General features: G+C 32.6%; 2 protein-coding genes and 1 long non-coding RNA gene across 6 annotated transcripts; 2 read left to right on the top strand and 1 right to left on the bottom strand.

The window, feature by feature from the left end:
* Positions 1 to 2,313: 2,313 nt before the first annotated feature.
* Positions 2,314 to 9,209, top strand: LOC101205722 (kinesin-like protein KIN-14F). 2 transcript variants are annotated; one of them, XM_011661385.2, is made up of 19 exons: positions 2,314 to 2,808; positions 3,004 to 3,170; positions 3,384 to 3,527; positions 3,616 to 3,867; positions 3,996 to 4,067; positions 4,205 to 4,273; positions 4,905 to 4,982; positions 5,100 to 5,354; positions 5,436 to 5,517; positions 5,609 to 5,704; positions 5,786 to 5,962; positions 6,041 to 6,147; positions 6,239 to 6,417; positions 6,507 to 6,668; positions 6,778 to 7,031; positions 7,115 to 7,278; positions 7,541 to 7,729; positions 7,911 to 8,437; positions 8,739 to 9,209. In XM_011661385.2, exons 1-19 carry the CDS (start codon positions 2,691 to 2,693, stop codon positions 8,866 to 8,868), a joined length of 3,222 nt encoding a protein of 1,073 aa, XP_011659687.1. In that variant the 5' UTR covers positions 2,314 to 2,690; the 3' UTR covers positions 8,869 to 9,209. The 2 variants fall into 2 exon arrangements, with proteins under 2 accessions (XP_011659687.1, XP_011659690.1); XM_011661388.2 differs by lacking the exons at positions 2,314 to 2,808; positions 3,004 to 3,170; positions 3,384 to 3,527 and having other exon boundaries at positions 3,678 to 3,871.
* LOC116402096 lies at positions 4,913 to 5,790 on the bottom strand. Its single transcript, XR_004214502.1, has 2 exons — positions 5,569 to 5,790; positions 4,913 to 5,244 (listed from the first exon to the last, which is right to left on the bottom strand). It is a non-coding gene; the product is annotated as an uncharacterized LOC116402096 (long non-coding RNA).
* Positions 9,210 to 14,212: 5,003 nt separating the features above from the next.
* On the top strand, positions 14,213 to 18,069 carry LOC101219622 (probable protein phosphatase 2C 5). Of its 3 annotated transcripts, none has more exons than XM_011661375.2 (8): positions 14,213 to 14,507; positions 14,951 to 15,203; positions 15,415 to 15,586; positions 15,693 to 15,910; positions 15,998 to 16,105; positions 16,196 to 16,321; positions 16,818 to 17,050; positions 17,481 to 18,069. In XM_011661375.2, the coding sequence occupies exons 2-8, from the start codon at positions 14,994 to 14,996 to the stop codon at positions 17,698 to 17,700; spliced, it is 1,287 nt and encodes a 428-aa protein (XP_011659677.1). In that variant the 5' UTR covers positions 14,213 to 14,507; positions 14,951 to 14,993; the 3' UTR covers positions 17,701 to 18,069. The 3 variants fall into 3 exon arrangements, with proteins under 3 accessions (XP_011659677.1, XP_011659683.1, XP_004135583.1); XM_011661381.2 differs by having other exon boundaries at positions 14,213 to 14,851; XM_004135535.3 differs by having other exon boundaries at positions 14,214 to 14,516.
* Positions 18,070 to 18,220: the final 151 nt, after the last annotated feature.

Raw genomic sequence — 18,220 nt, 5'->3', positions numbered from 1 at the left:
CATTGCAAAGAAACCTCTATATATATTATATGTATTATCATATACTTCTTGAAAAGCATCTCCAAGGCCAAAGCTAATGCATGCCATGACATTCTTAATTACAAATGAAGATTTTAAGTGGGCTTAATCATGAGAGAGAGAAATTAAAGTATCAAAATATATAGGTTAAAAGCTTAATTTCTAAGCAATTAAACAAATGAGATATGTAAAATAAATCAATATAAGTTTCCTCCTATCTTTTATGTTCTTTTTTGTTTTTTTTTTTTTTTCATTTAAATATATATATCTTAACCCTAATTTGTATGTTCACAACGATGAAAAGTTAAATGCGGTTGATATCTAAGTTTAACTGAGTTCACACTCACATTCAAGTGGGGTGGACTCAATTAAGAAGATTAGAACAACAACAAATCGATCAAAAAAATTACAATTGAAGTCAGTTGATACTAAATGATGAATTGCAATAATGCTTAGTAAATCGTTAAAAATTTAAACGAGATTTTGTGTGTACCTTTAAATTTTTAGGAAGTTAGTAAAAAAATTGAGCTTTTACTTTTCTTAGATGAAATATTATATCATGTAATTATCGCTAGAGTCATTTTTAACATTTAAATTCACAAATAAAGAAATAATTGAGACTACAAATTAACAAAATATATTAAGAACAAAAATGTAATATATATCTTTATATATTTTTTAAGGCAATAAAAGCAAATACACAGATGATGTGTAGAATTCAAGCAAAAGCCATTTGATATAATGGCTTTTGTTTAATGAATGAAAGAGTGTAACCTATGAAGGAAAAAGAGGAACCTAAAATAATTATAATCTCCTTCTTTTGTCCAAATTTAATTCATTATTAATTTTTTAAACAAAATTACCATCTAAAGTTTGTATTTATTAGTTAATTGTTTAAATTAATGACATTCTTTTCTAAGATAATGTTTAATTGATTTTTTTTTTTAATTTAGAAAAGGTTTACTTCTCATTGCCATTGCCATTGCCATTACTTTCAAAATTATTATATTAACCCCATCTACTCTTTAAAAAGTAAATATTTTAGTGAACAAATTTTTTTAAATGAAGACTGAAAAATAACAAAGCTATAATAATTAAACCAGGAGGAAAAGGATCGGAAGAATCGAACAATACAAACACGATATTGATTGAATTATGTTCATATACAAATTATAATAAGATGAGTATTTCAATACTGAATCTTACATTATTGTCTCTTACATACCAAATCTTGATATATAGTGATACTTTTAACTGTTTAACTAAAAAAAAAGTTGATGTTTGAATCATTATCACACCAATAACAATTTGTTTTTGTTACATCAACACCAAAATTAGAATAGGAAACACTATCTAACTACAATTTATTTTCCCTCTTTTCTCTTAAGTGATATTTTAGATTCCTTCTCATCATCATATTAGTTCTTTCTAATTTCTTTTTCTTTTCTCATTTTCAATTAAAACATATAGATTAAATAGGTTCGTGTGAACGTTTTTTTTTTATCTCTTTGGCAATTTTCTCGACTTTTAACTTGATGATGTTTAATGTATCTACATTGTCATTGCCAAAATTGTCATTTTTAATTTCTTCAGTTACGTTGGTTATAAGATTCAAATTTAGAAAAGAATATAATTTACACCGTACATAAATAGAATAATTAGAAATCATGACAGCTTTTTAAGTACAGATCAGATGAGGATATTTCAAACTTAGTAGTTGCTAATACACTTGCATATCAATTAAGCTACTATTTTTTATTTGATAGATAAAAGCTATACCCGACCTCCTATTAAAACCTAATTTTGTTTAAAAGGTTAAAATTAGGAAGAAAAATGATATGCAATTGTGGACCAAAGAATTAGAGCAATGGACCATGGTGGGAAGAAGGGAAAAAAGAAAGAAGAAAAACTTAGATTTTTGTTTGTAATAATAATAAAAGAAATCTTACAAGTGAGAGAAGGAAACTAACATTTCATAATGACTATTTTAGGGCTCTATTTTTTTTTTATTTATAAAATTTCATCGATAATTCAAATATTTTATTAAAAAAATATAATAAAATATCATATATTTTGTAAATATTTGGAACAATTTTGTGTTTAGAATAATTTCCAAAAATAAAATGGAAGATTTTGTGTTGTAGGGGTGAAATGGTAATTTTGGGTGATAAAAAGAAAAAGAAAAAGTGAATTGAAAAAGAATTAGAAGTAATTGGGAGAAATACAAATATATATATATATATATATATATATATATATTTGGTTTTAAAATTTCTCACCCGTTGAACACAAACCGTTATGCCATCTTTGTTCGCGGGAGGCTCGGAAGTAGCTTCGGTCTCATTTTCTCCAACAAAATTTGGACGAACACATAAAACTGAAAACGCCCATCAAAGATTTTTGATAAACACAGAGATAATCCTTTCTTAACAACAATAAACGACTCCACCCGCTAAAAAAAGCCCAATTTTTTCTCTCCCTCTTCCTCTTTTCTTCAAATTTTTCAATGATTCATCATCCAGAATCAACAATCCCCTTCTCCTGAGCTCTCCTTTCCACCCTTTTTCTATTTCATTTCTATTCGAACACCCAATTTGTTTTCTTCGAAATTGGGATTGTTTTGAATAGTTTAGTCATTTCTGTGGATTGATTGTTCTTCAGGGTACTTAGTAATGGCGACAGAGCAAGTTTTTCCGTTTTCTGTTGCTTCTGTGGTTGAAGATGTTCTTCAGCAGCATGGCGTTCGTCCCCGTAATATCGATTTGGCTTCGAAGAAGTCTGAAGAAGACTGTATGTTCTTTGTTTTCTTGTTTTCTGGGCTTTCCTTTTCTTTACATAATGTCTGTTGAATGATGTGATTTGTTAATTGATTTTTACCATTTCTGTTGTTGTAATGTATTTTGAGAAACATATGTTAGCTACCTTGAATTCAATCCCACGTTTGGTGTGGAAATGAAATTGAATGTTCATCATTTTACTTTGAAGCCTTGAGAAGGTATGAAGCGGCCGGGTGGCTAAGGAAAACCGTTGGGGTTGTTGGTGGTAAAGACTTGCCAGCTGAGCCTTCTGAAGAGGAATTTAGGCTTGGATTAAGAAGTGGAATTATTCTTTGCAATGTTCTCAATAAGGTTCAACCTGGAGCAATCTCAAAGGTATATATAGTTCATCATTTTCTCCCTTATTCTGTTACTATTGCATCTTGTGGCGACGTTGTCTTAGTTCTTGGTTCCAGAAGATTATATATATATATATATATATATATATATATCTAGAAAGTTGGAATAACGTAAATATTCTTCCCATCTTATGAAAAGTTTTGGCGAGTACGTCTATCGTGTGGTCATTCGATTCCTGTTCTTGTGTAGGTTGTTGAAGGCCCATGTGATTCTGTAATTATTCCTGATGGGGCACCCTTATCTGCATACCAATACTTTGAGAATGTGAGAAATTTTCTGGTGGCCATAGAAGAAATGGGGTTGCCAACTTTTGAAGCCTCTGATCTAGAACAGGTACGTTTGGTGGTTTTTGATCATTTTTCGTTAACTTGAAGCAGATTTATCTCTCTTCTGGTTGTATTGATGTGTATGGCTATGTTAGGGAGGGAAATCTACAAGGGTTGTGAATTCCGTTTTGGCACTCAAGTCATATAGCACCTGGAAACAAGGAGGCGGAAACGGGATGTGGAAATTTGGTGGGGCAGCGAAATCACCGACATCGCGGAAAAATGTGGTGCTAAAAAATTCAGAACCATTCATGAATTCTTTTACGAAAACTTCATCTAATGGTGATAGTTTTTCTCTTGAATCGTCTTCAAGTGGTGATAACAGCAATGATAATAGCAATGAAGCAGTTAGTGAGCCTTTCATCCCTCTTTTCTTTGCTTTCGGTTTCTACCTTGTTGATTGATTTTTCTTTACATTGTTGATTGAGTTGGTTTAATTAACCATCTAATGACCTTTTACAAATTTCGAGCGCAGGGATCTTCCCGTCCCTTACATATGCTACTTTCTCAACTTCTTTCAAATAAACAGCTTGACGAAATCCCCAGTGTATGTGTTTGCCTTTTAATTATCAAGTTATAATGATCTTCTTCCTAGAAATATGAAGAGGTTGAGCTGAGTTTTCTTTCTTATCTCTTCATTTCCTAACTTGTTTTCTACTTTCCTTTTTGAAAATGAATATGTAGATTGTGGAATGTATGATTGGTAAAGTCATGGAAGAGTTTGAGCATCGACTAGCAACTCATAACAATATGGTATACTTTCTATTTCTCACAATGTTTTTCTTTAGGAATCAGTATTTAGTTGTTTCCAGTGTTCTATGCTTATGACATTCCATTCTAAATATGTAATTATAATGACAATATTTCTCACAGTGTAATTATAATGAACTCTAGGACCCAACTCTAAATATGTAATCGAAACATGCAATCTGATTGTGGAATGGAGGGTGCACAATTTGTTTGTACTGAAAATTAAGTAGAACCCACTATCTTTACCTTTACCATTACGGTCAGCGTTCCAATTACTATTAGTGTAACGATATGAGAATTATAAATTTGTCACGTTTTACCATTATCATTACCGTTAGAGTCAAGTGATAATAGTAGAAGTTAACGTAAAATGTGACATGTTTGTAATCCTAAGTAAATGCAATCAAAAGCAATTCAATTATGTTTGCAATTCAAATCCATTATGATTGATCAACTAATAGAATCCTATCGTGATTACACCAATTTTTATTACATATCAGTAAACTTAGACCTTTGTTATAACTCATCAGATAGCTTAAATTTTCGGATTCAATGGTGATTTAACAATCACTCCATCTCCATATATTCTCTATTTGTTCTATGCTTATGACATTCCATTCTTCCCATTTGATAGATAAAAGCAAGTCCAGAAGATGTGGCAGAATCTATATCTAACAAATCTCCTCCACAGATAACTTCTGCTGATGAAACGGTAAGCTGTGAATTATATATCTTACGACAACATTTTGGCACTAAGTTTATAGTTGAAGACCATTTCTTCTTAAGCTGGATGAGATGCTAACATATGTTATGTTTTCGAGAGATTAAGATGGAAGAGGAAACAACTAGTTCTCCTGAAGAAATAAGTAGTCCAGAAGCAACAAGTTGTGTTGAAGAGATAAATAGTCCAAAAGACAGTCCAGAGGTAACAATTTGTCTCGAGGCAGAGAGCTTTCCTGAAGCAGAAAGTTGTCCTGAAACAAAAGTGGAAAACGGTGAGGCTAATGATCAACGTGACGAGGAATTAGAACGCCAAATCTTGAGAAGACAGATGCTACTTGAACAGCAACAGAGAAACATAGAGGTAGCTGGTGCTATAATGTAGTAGCTAATAGCTAATTACTCCTCTGGAATATACAATTTCATAGTTGGTTTTCTTCTGTAGATGTTAAAGGATGCTCTTGGTGAAACCAAGGTCGGAATGCAGATTTTGCAAATGAAGTACCAAGAGGAATTCAATACTCTAGGTATAAATTACTAGTTAAGTTAAATTCTTTTATCATTCTTCTAGCTCGTACCTTCAAATGTATTCTCAGTCTAACTGCCCGCCTAAATTAGGTAAGCGCATGTATAGTGTGGCTTATGCTGCTTCAGAATACCGAAGAGTTCTTGAAGAAAATCGAAAACTATACAACCAAGTCCAAGATCTGAAAGGTAGCATTTGCAGTGGGTTAAGTTTGTAGCTTTGTAATGTGAACTTCTTCATAATGTTCATATATTGCATTCATCTCTCAGGAAATATCAGAGTATATTGTAGAGTTCGACCATTCCTCGGTGGGCATTCAAATCGACCTTCTACTGTCGATCGCATAGATGAAGGGAATATGAGCATTATGACACCATCGAAATATGGCAAGGAGGGAAGGAAATCATTCAAATTTAACAAAGTATTTGGGCCTTCTGCTACCCAAGGTTCAAATTCTTTTTATGGTTGTATCATGTAAATTTTTTGCACTATGAGTATTGAGCACCTACATTCTCTCTATGCAGGGGAAGTATTTTCAGATACTCAACCTTTGATTCGATCCGTGCTCGATGGTTATAATGTTTGCATATTTGCTTATGGCCAAACTGGATCAGGAAAAACCTACACCATGGTAAGAGAATTAAACATCAACTATATAAATTTTGTGATTGAACAGCTTTTTTCTAGTGATGCTACTGATTAATCTCATTTGTAAAATTCAGTCAGGACCAACAGAGCTCACCGAGGACACTTTAGGTGTAAACTACAGGGCGTTGAGTGATTTGTTTATTCTTTCACAACAAAGAAAACAGACTGTTTCCTATGACATATCTGTTCAGATGCTTGAGATTTACAATGACCAAATTAGGGATCTCCTTTTGACAGATTCGAATAACCGAAGATATCCTTTTCTTTTCCCTTCTGTATTTCTTTATTTTCTTTTATATTATGAAGCTCTTTCTGTATTGCATGTCCTTAACTGGTAATTACGTTGGAAGTTCGTAACAGTTCGCAAAATGGGATTAACGTACCAGAAGCATGTCTTGTTCCCGTGTCGTCAACATCGGATGTTATAAATCTGATGAATCTGGGCCAAAAGAATCGTGCAGTGAGCTCTACCGCCATGAATGATCGAAGCAGTCGTTCTCACAGGTACTTTTGCTATTAACTATGAAGCAAACTCTTCTTAAATAAATTTAGTATGAAGTGTGTCAGAAGTCTCCTCTTATTGTGCATTAACTAATATTGCAACAATTTGCAGCTGCTTAACTGTTCATGTTCAAGGAAAAGATTTGACATCCGGGGCTACGCTTCGTGGGTGTATGCATCTTGTTGACTTGGCAGGAAGTGAAAGGGTTGACAAGTCTGAGGTTATAGGAGATAGGTTGAAAGAGGCACAACACATCAACAAATCTCTTTCTGCATTAGGAGATGTCATTTCCTCTCTTGCTCTAAGGAATGCACACGTCCCTTATAGGAACAGTAAACTCACACAACTACTCCAAGATTCACTTGGTATGTGTGACTTTGAAAACCATGAACTCCCTTTTGACACTGTAAAATTTTGGCTAACTACATTTGCTTCAATATCCTTTCAGGAGGTCAAGCAAAGACACTCATGTTTGTTCACATAAGTCCAGAGCCTGAAGCTCTTGGAGAAACATTGAGTACTTTAAAGTTCGCCGAAAGGGTCTCAACTGTTGAGCTTGGTGCTGCTCGGGTTAACAAAGATAGTTCTGATGCCAAAGAGCTCAAGGAACAGGTTTTGTACTTTTTATTGTCTGTTATTTTGTTGATAGGATTTGGAAGACCTTTATGTTTTTTGTCTCTTGTTTTTCACTTTTTCGCCAGTTGTCACTGCAAATTCTGCTTGATTCATTAGTTGATGGCCTTTTTCTTCCACAAGCAATTCAAAAGCTCTTTTCTTTCCATGTTTTTATATGCTTTTGATTAGTACCAAAACGAAAAGTAATGGTACATCCTGTTACTAATATATTTACGTGAACTTTGTTTCTTATTATCAGATAGCTAGCCTAAAGGCAGCCTTAGTGAAGAAGGACAGTGAAACGGAGCAAAATTCTCGATCAAGCACTCCGGAAAAAAGTAGGATGAAAACATTCTTGTCATCCCCTTCACTTCCTAGCTATAAAAGTGTTGTGGAGATGTCTGTTAACAGAACAAGCTCATTGGAAGACGTCCGTAATGCTGCGGAGGTAAGAATTGTATTGAAACTTAACTTGATCACAAAATATTTTGCATGAAAGTTATACTAAAACTAGAGATTCTCAAGTTCATTATTTATGCAGCTCAAGCCACTTCCACTTGGATGTTATTAAAAAATTTGGTCGGTCCCCAAAACACATCTTTTGCTCATACATGCTCTATTGCTAACAGGCTCAAAAGCAAGCGAACCAAAAGCTCAAAAGAAGAAGCTTAGATCCCCGAGACATATTAAAGAGTTCTCCATGGCCACCATTGGGTGCAACTCTTGTGAATGCAAGAGAAGATGACAAAGAATCTGTTTCGAGTGATTGGGACGACAAAGCTATGGTTAACAAGAACGGCATCGTTAGAAGAGATGAAACTATTACAGGACCTTGGGATGTAAACACGTTGCCTGAGACATATGATCAGAATTTTCTTGTAGATCCATCAAAGGTCTACCCTGAGAACTCATTCAACAATGCTTCAATGAACAAGAAGGATAACCAAGAATTTGATGTGCAGAGGAATCAGTATGAGATGGCCAGCACTGATGATTCTGATGATCATGAGACTGTAAATAGTGAAACATCAGAGCCAGAAATTATTTGGCAGTCAAGCCTTCCAATTCCAAAGGGTTCAAGCATTCCAAATGGTTTGGGATCAAAGATTAAGAAACCAGCAGCTAGTCCTAAGCCAGCCAAGAGCCCAGAAGTCAGGTAATTAACCAATCTCTACATTCTTTCCTGCTCTTTGGTCGACATAGAAGATTATTTTTCTCTTTCTATACAATCTTAAAAAGAATTAGCTGATGTGGAAAAGAACTTTCAACTCGTACAGTTCTTTGTTTGATTCAAGTGTTCATTAGGGAAGCACTTTAAAACACTGTTAGGAATGTAGAAGCAAATCCCAAAGTGGTTTGTTATTACTACTTATATCATAACATTTTGTTATTTAAAAGTCAAGCATGACTTTTGTTATGCTCATAGGTTGATATATTTGAATATTTTTGTAAACTAGGAGCTTCATTCCATCACTGATTCCTTCGCCTTCACGGAAACCACAAGCTGGAATTGCCCAACCGGTGGCTAAGACGGGGAAACAGGTCGTTTCAGTTGAGGGGGGGAAGAGGAAGGGTGGCAAATACTAAATGAGAATTGTTGGATGGAGTTTGTTCATGAATTGATTCTTCCTCATTTTTGTTTTCCCCTTTTTGTATCTTATTTATTGTTGTATATAGAAAGAGAGAGTGAGAGTGAGAGAAAGAGAGGGTTTCTCTGTTAAATAGGCAACAGCTTTCAAGTTGCCTAAGTTTTTTTCTTTTTTCTATTGAATCTTCAAATGTATGGTGAAATATGGGGTTCCTCCTTGTACAACAATCAAATTTGTTCATATAATTGGTCCTTTGAGTTCTGTAATTTCAAAAATGTGACACAAGAAAGTTCCAAGTTGAGAAGAAAAAAGAAGAATCAAATGTATTTTGTGTTTGCACCCTTGAGTGTGAAAATTTAAAGCTTTAACCTATATAAAAAAAAAAAAAGTTACTCGTGCATTTGACTAGTTGAATTTTGTTTAAATTGTCCTCTTTAGTTTTATTAATATCGAATCATTCTAATTAGTATTTGTTGATAGAAAGATTGATTAAGTAGTTGAGTTTTGTTCAAATTGCTTACTCCAATTATGCTAAAAATAGTAATAAAGATATATCACATTCCATATACAACTCAAAATGTTTGTGGACAAAATAAGATTAGCTAAACAACTTGTTAAATAAAAGTTTGTTCATATCTTTATATTTTGTGAGTATTTGTTAAAGACCTTATAATGAAACACTTCTTATGTACAAGATCTTATATTAGCTAAATTTGGGTTATTTTTATCACATGATAATTTAGATGGTTTATTTATACATAGTTGATTGGGTTTGTTGATAGGGAAGTTTTGAATGAGTTATAAATAGTAATTTAATTTGAAGGTTTAAATGGATGATAGTAAGAAAGAAAACATTAAAATGAGTTGAATAGAAGGATAAAATCCAAGTTTGTTTTTCATTTATTTAAAAGTTTGATTAAGGTATGGAATATTAAAGAAGAAGGAATGTTGTTAATTCAATAGTCATAAGAAGAAAGAAGGAAAGAAAGGAGAGCGTGTGAAAGGGGAGAGGAGAGGTGTGTGTGTGTGTGTAGAGAAGCAAAGAGGGTGAGATTGAGATTGAGATTAAGAAAAAGAAAAGAAAGGAACAGCAAAGGTCCACTTGGCATTGAGCGGAGAAATAGACGTTTCCAGCTGGAGGAGGGAACGTATAGGGCGACCCCTTTTAATTGAGTCCCCCTCTCTCGGTCCCACATCCACCACACCACGTGGCCACGTCACTCCCTCCTCCCTCTTCTTTTTTCTTTATTATTATTATTATTTTGAGATTCCTTTTCCAATACACTTTGGATTTTTTTTCTTACCCTTTTTTCTTTTTCTCTCTTTATAATATTAATCTTATATCCTATAGAATGTATTTACTCTTCTAGTTCTTCAAATAAACAAACTCATCTCTTTACTTTCTTGTGTTAATTATATATAAGAGATATGAGGTGGAGAAGATTGTAGTAATTATTTTTTGGTTTAATGATTAAGAATATATACTACATTATTATCATTAAATATTTTTAAGATATACCGCCGCCACCTACTTTAGAGAGTCGTTCATCCAATTATTTTTCTTAAGTATTATACAATCATTTTATTAATTTAGTATTCCTTTTCAAATACTCTTTGAAATGTTCATCATTCAGGATTTGGTTTTTTCTCCCACAATCTTCAACAAGAATGTCTTCATTATAATATTTCTCCAACATATCTATCAATCCTTCAAACCTTTTCAATTATTGATATCTTTTGATATTACAAACAAAAAAAATTAAAATAAAAGATTAAGTTAAATACCCACAAATTCATAAAACTTTATCTTAGTAGATTTGATAATTAGAAAAAAAAAAACAATTTAATGACTTATTACATAATTCAAAACTAGTTTATTAACCTAAATAAAATTGAGGGATCGAATATATATATTTGAAGAAATTGTGTGATGATTAGAATTATGATTTGATTATAAAATTGAAGCTTCTACAATATCCCTCAATATATAGATAGAGTCACCATCGTAAAAGTGCTTTGCATTTTGGCATTTACTTGCAATATCATGATCATATATAGCAAATTGTCCATGGGACCAAGAGTGATTACAAAGAGTCCCCCAAACCCTAGACAAAGGATTTTATGACTTGTATACATATACTCATCTCGGTTGAGCTTTAATATATGCATAACTAGCTAGATAAGTCGATAAATGAAAAAAGTAAGACGATTATTTGTATCAACTTAAGTACAATTCAGTGGATATATAAGATATCAATTATATATTATCTCAAACGTCGTTGATTTTATTCCTAAGTACTTCTATAATACAATGGTCTCTCTATATATTAGAAATTATTCTCTATGCTTATGATCTTAAAAGTATGGGATTATTGCAAATAAAGCAACTAGCTAGAATCGAAATATTAATTAACCACTAACATTTTTTAAAAGTTGTAAATATGATAAAATTTGTTTATGAAACGAGACGAAAATGATATTTTAATACATAAATATAAAGTATGATTAGGAATTGACTTTGGAAGCAAGTGATGAAAAGAGAATGATTGATGAAAAGTTATACATAATGCTAATTGTTGGCATTACCTATATTTTATGATTTTATTAACCAACTACCAATTAAAGTCAAATCTTCTTTGCTCATATATAATATAGTATAGTATGATATAATATATATTATTGTTCCATATTCATTTTTTATGCATAAACAAATATACTTTTTACATGTTATAATCTAATTTCTAGGCAATTAAACTTTTTGTCACTTTTCTTAATAAATAACATTGGATATTTTTCTATTACCTTATAGGTCATATAATTCATATGTATTAAGTCATAAAATATTTTTAAGAATCTAAACTTCATGATAGAATATGGAAAAACAAATATTTTTATAACAACTACTAGTTGTAAAATTAAATCGTTGATCTTTGTTTTATCTAATAAGACTACAATCATTTTTATCATTATTAGAATAAATATTTAAAATTAGTTCTATGGAACTAATATAAATAAGATAACTTCAACCTCAAAACTTGAAAATATAAAAATATTTTGTTAGAATATTTGTGGGTCCGTGGATATTTTATTTGTTCAGTTTTGTCTTCTTGGTTGTCATGGCTAAAACGTTTGTTTAAGGAAAATTTGTGAAGAATATTATGATGACAAAAAAGATTTTATTTGGTTCTATATTTTGAAAAAGATTATTTCCTTTTTAGTGAAGATTTGTCGTTGGGATTATCATGCACTTGTATGGACATTATCATGTATGTTCATTTTGCAAGATTGTGAGAGACATTGTTGCTATGTAAGAAGATAGTTTTGTGAGAAACAACTTTGCTATTGAATAGTCAGTTTCATAGAACCCAAAGTGTGTAAGTCCTCTCTCAATTAACGATGTGATTTGTTGCTGATACTTGTATTGGCTATCGTTTAGATTGAGATTACAATATCAGAATTAGTTCAAGCTTATGTTGTATGATGATTTAAAAAATCTTTTGTTTACGTCTTGATAAAGGACATGATTCAGGGGGGAGTTCCTCCAGTTATTACCTTATTCTGTTGATCGATGAGAAACTGATTAAGGGGGAGATTTTGGTTAGCCAAATATATATATGAAATAGATTAGTGATAGTATTACTTGTTGTAATATTGTATCTCGAGTCAAGAACCTCTAGATGTATTGAGTTAATAATGTTATGTGTTTCTATTCTCTCTACTTATACTCTATTATTAACTGTGGGTTATCGTCTCATCTATTGTTGTTTTTTTTTTTTTTTCGCTGTTCTATCACATTCTTTCTACGTCATGATTACAAACAAAATTTAATGAAAAAGAAGTTGAATTATTAGATGTGTTTTAATAGATTTAACAAATCGATAACTTGAAACTATTTTAAACATGATTTTCCAACAAACCCTCGACCATTATTTTAAGTTTTAGAAAGGCACCAAAACCAAAACCAAAATTTCATTTCTTACCTTCTTCTACCTAATCTTTGTCTACCAAAATTTCTCTTTAAAAACTAAAAAGAAAAGAAAAAAAAGTACAAATATGAACAATATTTAACTATAAAATAGATTGATAAAAAGTCAAATGATATGAAAAAACTAAAATTAGATCCCAACTATACATGAAGAATATACATTATTATTGTTCAAATTCCATCAATCAAGCAATTGATTTTTCAACTTACTTTAGTATTATTATTACATTTGTGTAACAACAAGATTTCAATATATATAACAAAGAAATAATCCAAACAACTTAAAATGGGATCAAAATTATACATATTCAAATGTGATTAATGTAAATATGTTTTTAATTTAATTTTGCTTTTATTTAACGTTTGAATGAATGAAAATTATTTAAACTTTTTTCAAGTGTTATTAATAAACCATCCCTTTTGTTTACAATTTTTGCTTATCACTCCCTGTATGTTTTAAGATTAGTTCTAACCTTATTTTTCTTTTTAACTAAATACTCATTTTTCATATTTACAACTTTTAAATTTCAAGTTCGAGAGAGCGAGCTAGAGAACTAAATGTGTCATTGTACTATAGACCAAATAGAAATTAGACTCAAAATCTATGAAAAGAAATACATATCATTTATTTTAAAATATAAATGATCAAACTTTTTATTTTTTATAACAAATCTAATATAAAACACTATAATCAATCTTTTATTTAAGATAAAACATAAATTTGTTGCATTTTATCCTTTTACTTTCGGACAAAATAGTTATCAACTATTAATTTAAAAACTAAAACAAGTTACAAGTAAGATTTAGTTTGGGATTGAAGCAGCTTTAAAAATAATAAGTGAATAATGTTAGAGATTGATCTTAGTGGTTTCATCCTAGATTCTATGTCGACAAATGAATGGTATACATATGGATATTGAAAAGAGAAGAGCGAGAGAGAAGAAGGAAGGAAGGAAGGAGTATTTTGCAAAAACAAGTAGTAGGATAGAATGAAATAACAATAGGATGATTTAGATGGAAGAAAATGATAAGAGAGAAAAAAAAGTGGTTGAATGGAACCCAAAAACATCCCTACAATTTGATTGTAATTTAAAAGGTGGAAAAAAATAGCTTTTAAAAAGTGAATTAATTTAGTTGAAATTTGAGATAATAGAAAGGAAAATGTAAAAAATCCAAAAAAAAAGGATGGGAAATATGGAGAAAGGAAGGGGTGTTTTAGGAAATAGGAAAAGGGAAGGATAGAGTGAAAGAAGAAGGACTAAAAAGTGAAAAAAAGAAAAGGGTATAATAGGAATTAGGAAAAAGAAAGTCATTATCAAAGACATTGCCCAAAAATCTCATCTCCGACTCCCAACCCCACCTTTCCGCCTCTCTCTTCTCTTCTCTTCTCTTCTCTTCTCTTCATCTCTCTCCCAATCAAAATCACTCAACCAAAGGGAAAAAAAAAAAGAGAAAATAAACTGTGGGTTTCTCTCTTTCACTTCATCTCTCTCTCTCTCTACAAACTCTCCCTGGGAATTTTCCCCGCCATTCGATCCACCTTGTTACCATTAGATAATTTCAAGGACAAAAATTTAAGCTTTTTCTCAAATGGGGTTTCACAACTCTCCTCTCTCCGATCCCCTTCTCTCGATCTGTTACTGACACTAAATGTACCACCTGTGAGCTCTCTCCTCCTTTAATTTTTCTTTATTTCTATCCTCATTCTTGTTTTTCCTTTTTTTTTTCTTTTTCTCCGCAACCCTTTTCGTTTTTCCCCCCAATTTGTTCTATATTGTGTTTGTAGAGGTGGGTATTTCAGAGGGGTTTGAATTGATTCTGTGAGTTTGCATTTCTTCGGGTTTATTGGGTTCTTAGATGCACTTATTGTTGTGCATTTCTTTTGTTTTGGGTTAGTTCTTGTTTCTCTTTATTCTTGGGTAACTGTTCATTTATGCTGCTGAATTCGTTTCTCAAGATTTAGATCAACTGGTGGGAAATTGTGTCCTTTTAGCAGGTAGTTTGTGTTTTGGTTTAGATGTTGGCTATTATGTTTTGGCGGAAGATTTTTTTTGTGAGTTCTTGAAAGACCTGTTTAATTGATTTGAATGACCAGGAATTTGGGCTGTGCTTTTGGAAATGTCGAAACATAGGATGAAATGAGTCAGACAGAAGTATCAAGGATAAAGACCCCTCTCGTTCCACTCGCTACTTTGATCGGTCGCGAGTTGAGGAACGAGAAGGTTGAGAAACCATTTGTGAAGTATGGACAGGCTGCTTTGGCTAAGAAAGGAGAGGACTACTTTCTGATCAAACCTGACTGCCAGCGTATTCCTGGGAACCCTTCCACTGCATTTTCTGTCTTTGCGGTATTATTTCCTTTCAAAACATTATTCTGTTCTTAGTTATCAGATAGTTTAGTTGCTTCTCTTGCTACATGGATTTTGCGATTACTGGTGAGGAAATGGGTGATTGTGATTTATGAGTCTTAAAAGGGATAAATTTCCATCTCAAACGGGATTGCTGATGTTTTAAAGATCATGTCTTGTCATTGAGATTGATCAAACCTTCTATTTGCAGATTTTTGATGGACATAATGGCATTTCAGCCGCTATTTTTGCAAAGGAACATTTATTGGAAAATGTCCTAAGTGCAATTCCTCAAGGGGCCAATAGAGAAAAATGGCTTCAGGCTCTTCCCCGAGCACTAGTTGCTGGTTTTGTTAAAACTGACATAGAGTTTCAGCAGAAAGGTACTGTGACATGTTTGCTATTATCGATTTCCTTCTTGTAGTTCTTCCAGAATAAACAATGCCCTTGTCTGCTGTGTCCTTATGTTCCATTTAATCTTAATTGTAGGGGAAACTTCTGGGACTACTGTTACATTTGTTGTGATTGATGGGTGGACTGTTACTGTTGCTTCTGTGGGAGATTCACGGTGCATATTAGACACCCAAGGAGGTGTGGTTTCTCTATTGACAGTTGATCATCGGCTGGAGGAAAATGAGGAAGAGAGGGAACGTGTAACTGCAAGTGGTGGTGAGGTTGGGAGGCTCAATGTTTTTGGCGGGAATGAGGTATAATTTTATACATCACCTCTTTTTCTAGTCTTACATTTAACTATTATAAATTATAATCATTATATCCGTGACTACTGTTCTTAGGTTGGTCCTCTTCGCTGCTGGCCTGGTGGCTTATGTCTTTCTAGGTCCATTGGTGATACAGATGTAGGAGAATATATTGTCCCAATACCACATGTTAAGCAAGTGAAGGTGACTTCTAAATCTATCAGTAATTGTTTAATTACTTAGTTAGAATGTACCTTGACTATTCTGCTATCATTTTCTTCTGTGGTTATACAGCTTTCTAATGCTGGTGGAAGGCTAATTATTGCTTCTGATGGTATTTGGGATGCATTATCGTCTGAAATGGCTGCAAAGTCTTGCCGGGGATTACCTGCAGAGCTTGCTGCCAAGCTGGTTGTGAAGGTAGGTTCTAGTTTTCAACAATTCATTTTACCTGCAGAGGCTTTTGAGGCTTACTTCTTGTGTTAGGCCAAAAAAGTTATGGCCTTTTTACTTGTTCTTCCGTCTTTATGTCATAATGGGATTAGATATCTATTATGAAGTGTTCACACCTCCAAGAGAATGTACCAAGCCTTATTGTCTTTACTCCTTGTGAAATGACTATAAAATCAAATACCAATTTGTCATAATTCTCAAAGATTTAATATACTGCACCATAAGTTGGTAGTTTATAGCTCGTTGCTATGTTTACCAATAAGACTTAGGAAAACAATGATTTTAAAGCTTAAAAGCATAAGTCATCCTATTAGTGGTAATAATTAAGTTTTTGTTCTTTTGTTTTTGAGTTGAGGCTTATGTGATGCATCTACAATAAAAAGGAGCCTCAAACTGTGTTTAGTGTTGGAAGTGCATTTCTTTTCAATCCTGTCAATTTTGATCTGTGCACAACACATTGTAGGAAGCTTTACGGTCAAGGGGGTTGAAGGATGATACAACTTGCTTAGTTGTTGATATTATCCCATCTGAGCAACCTTTTTTAATACCATCAACTCCAAGGAAGAAGCAAAATGTGCTTACCTCATTCTTTGGGAAGAAATATCCAAACTCTTTGGGTAAATCTGCTAACAAACTTTCAGCTGTTGGTGTTGTAGAGGAATTGTTTGAAGAAGGTTCTGCTATGCTTGCTGAAAGGTATGATTGATGCCTTTTCTTTTGGCTAGTCTTTGAATTAATGTTTACTTTTTGTTCTTCAAGCATCGGATGGTGTCTGAAAGATGTTTTACTAGGATCATTCTCGTTGTTTGTTATACATCATACTTGAATTAACCAACTCACAAAAGAAGTTTATTTTATTATCCCACGTGGAATTTGACCAAGACTGTTTATTCTTCACAACTTTTCACATGTTCTTCATTGTTGATATGTCATACTATAATTAACCAGACACATTTGATTTTCTTTTTCATTATTGATTTTTCTTTCTAAATCTGCCGAACTTATTATTGTAATGGAAAAGCTGCCCCTATTCTGCAGTAATATTGTAACTTACATCTGAAAGTGACTCAACAATGTTGACTATCACTTGTTCTTGAACGTTCTCCCTTTCTCAATGGAAATGCAGGCTAGGCAAAGATTTTCCCTCAGATCCAAACTCAGGGATCTTCAAATGTGCAGTCTGTCAAGCTGATCAACCCCCAAACGAAAATTTGTCAATGAACTCAGGACCTTTCTTTTCACCGTCATCGAAGCCATGGGAAGGTCCATTCCTCTGTGCAACTTGTCGAAAAAAGAAAGACGCCATGGAAGGAAAAAGGCCAATAAAACCTACAATAACCGTTTAGTAATCTATCCCGTAACATAGTATATGTTGATAACTTGATATAATTTTTTTTTTACTTCATCTGGCAGTGTGAGCATGGTTGTTTTTTTTTTTTCTCTTTTTCCTTTTTTTTTTTTTGTCCTTCCCTTGTGGTGATTATTACAGATGTGTGTAAGAAAATGAGGTTGAGATAAAAGAAAGAGTTGGTAGAAGAAAAGATGTTTTGGAGACTTCTAAAAAGTTTGGTTTTTCATTTGGTTTTCTTGCTCATCAGCTGTTGGACTGACTGACTGACAAGATACACAAACTTTGGATATCAGACAAAATTTCTGACTGTTTCATTGCTAACAACTTCAATTCTTTAGAGTAAATTTGTAGATTTGTTTTGACCGTTTCAATTGTCATCTTAGCATTCTTTCATATTCTGTTTCTACTTTACCCTCATCATTTGCTTCAATTTCCATAGACATTACTTCAAGAATATGTTTGGTCTGATTAAACAAATAAATGTTTTACAAAAAAAAATGACATTTGCAGCTAAA

The sequence above is a fragment of the Cucumis sativus genome, chromosome 1 (assembly GCF_000004075.3).
Source record: "Cucumis sativus cultivar 9930 chromosome 1, Cucumber_9930_V3, whole genome shotgun sequence".
Lineage (NCBI taxonomy): Eukaryota > Viridiplantae > Streptophyta > Magnoliopsida > Cucurbitales > Cucurbitaceae > Cucumis > Cucumis sativus.
Note: the sequence above shows the minus strand (reverse complement) of the source record. Positions and strands in the feature narration are given on the sequence as shown.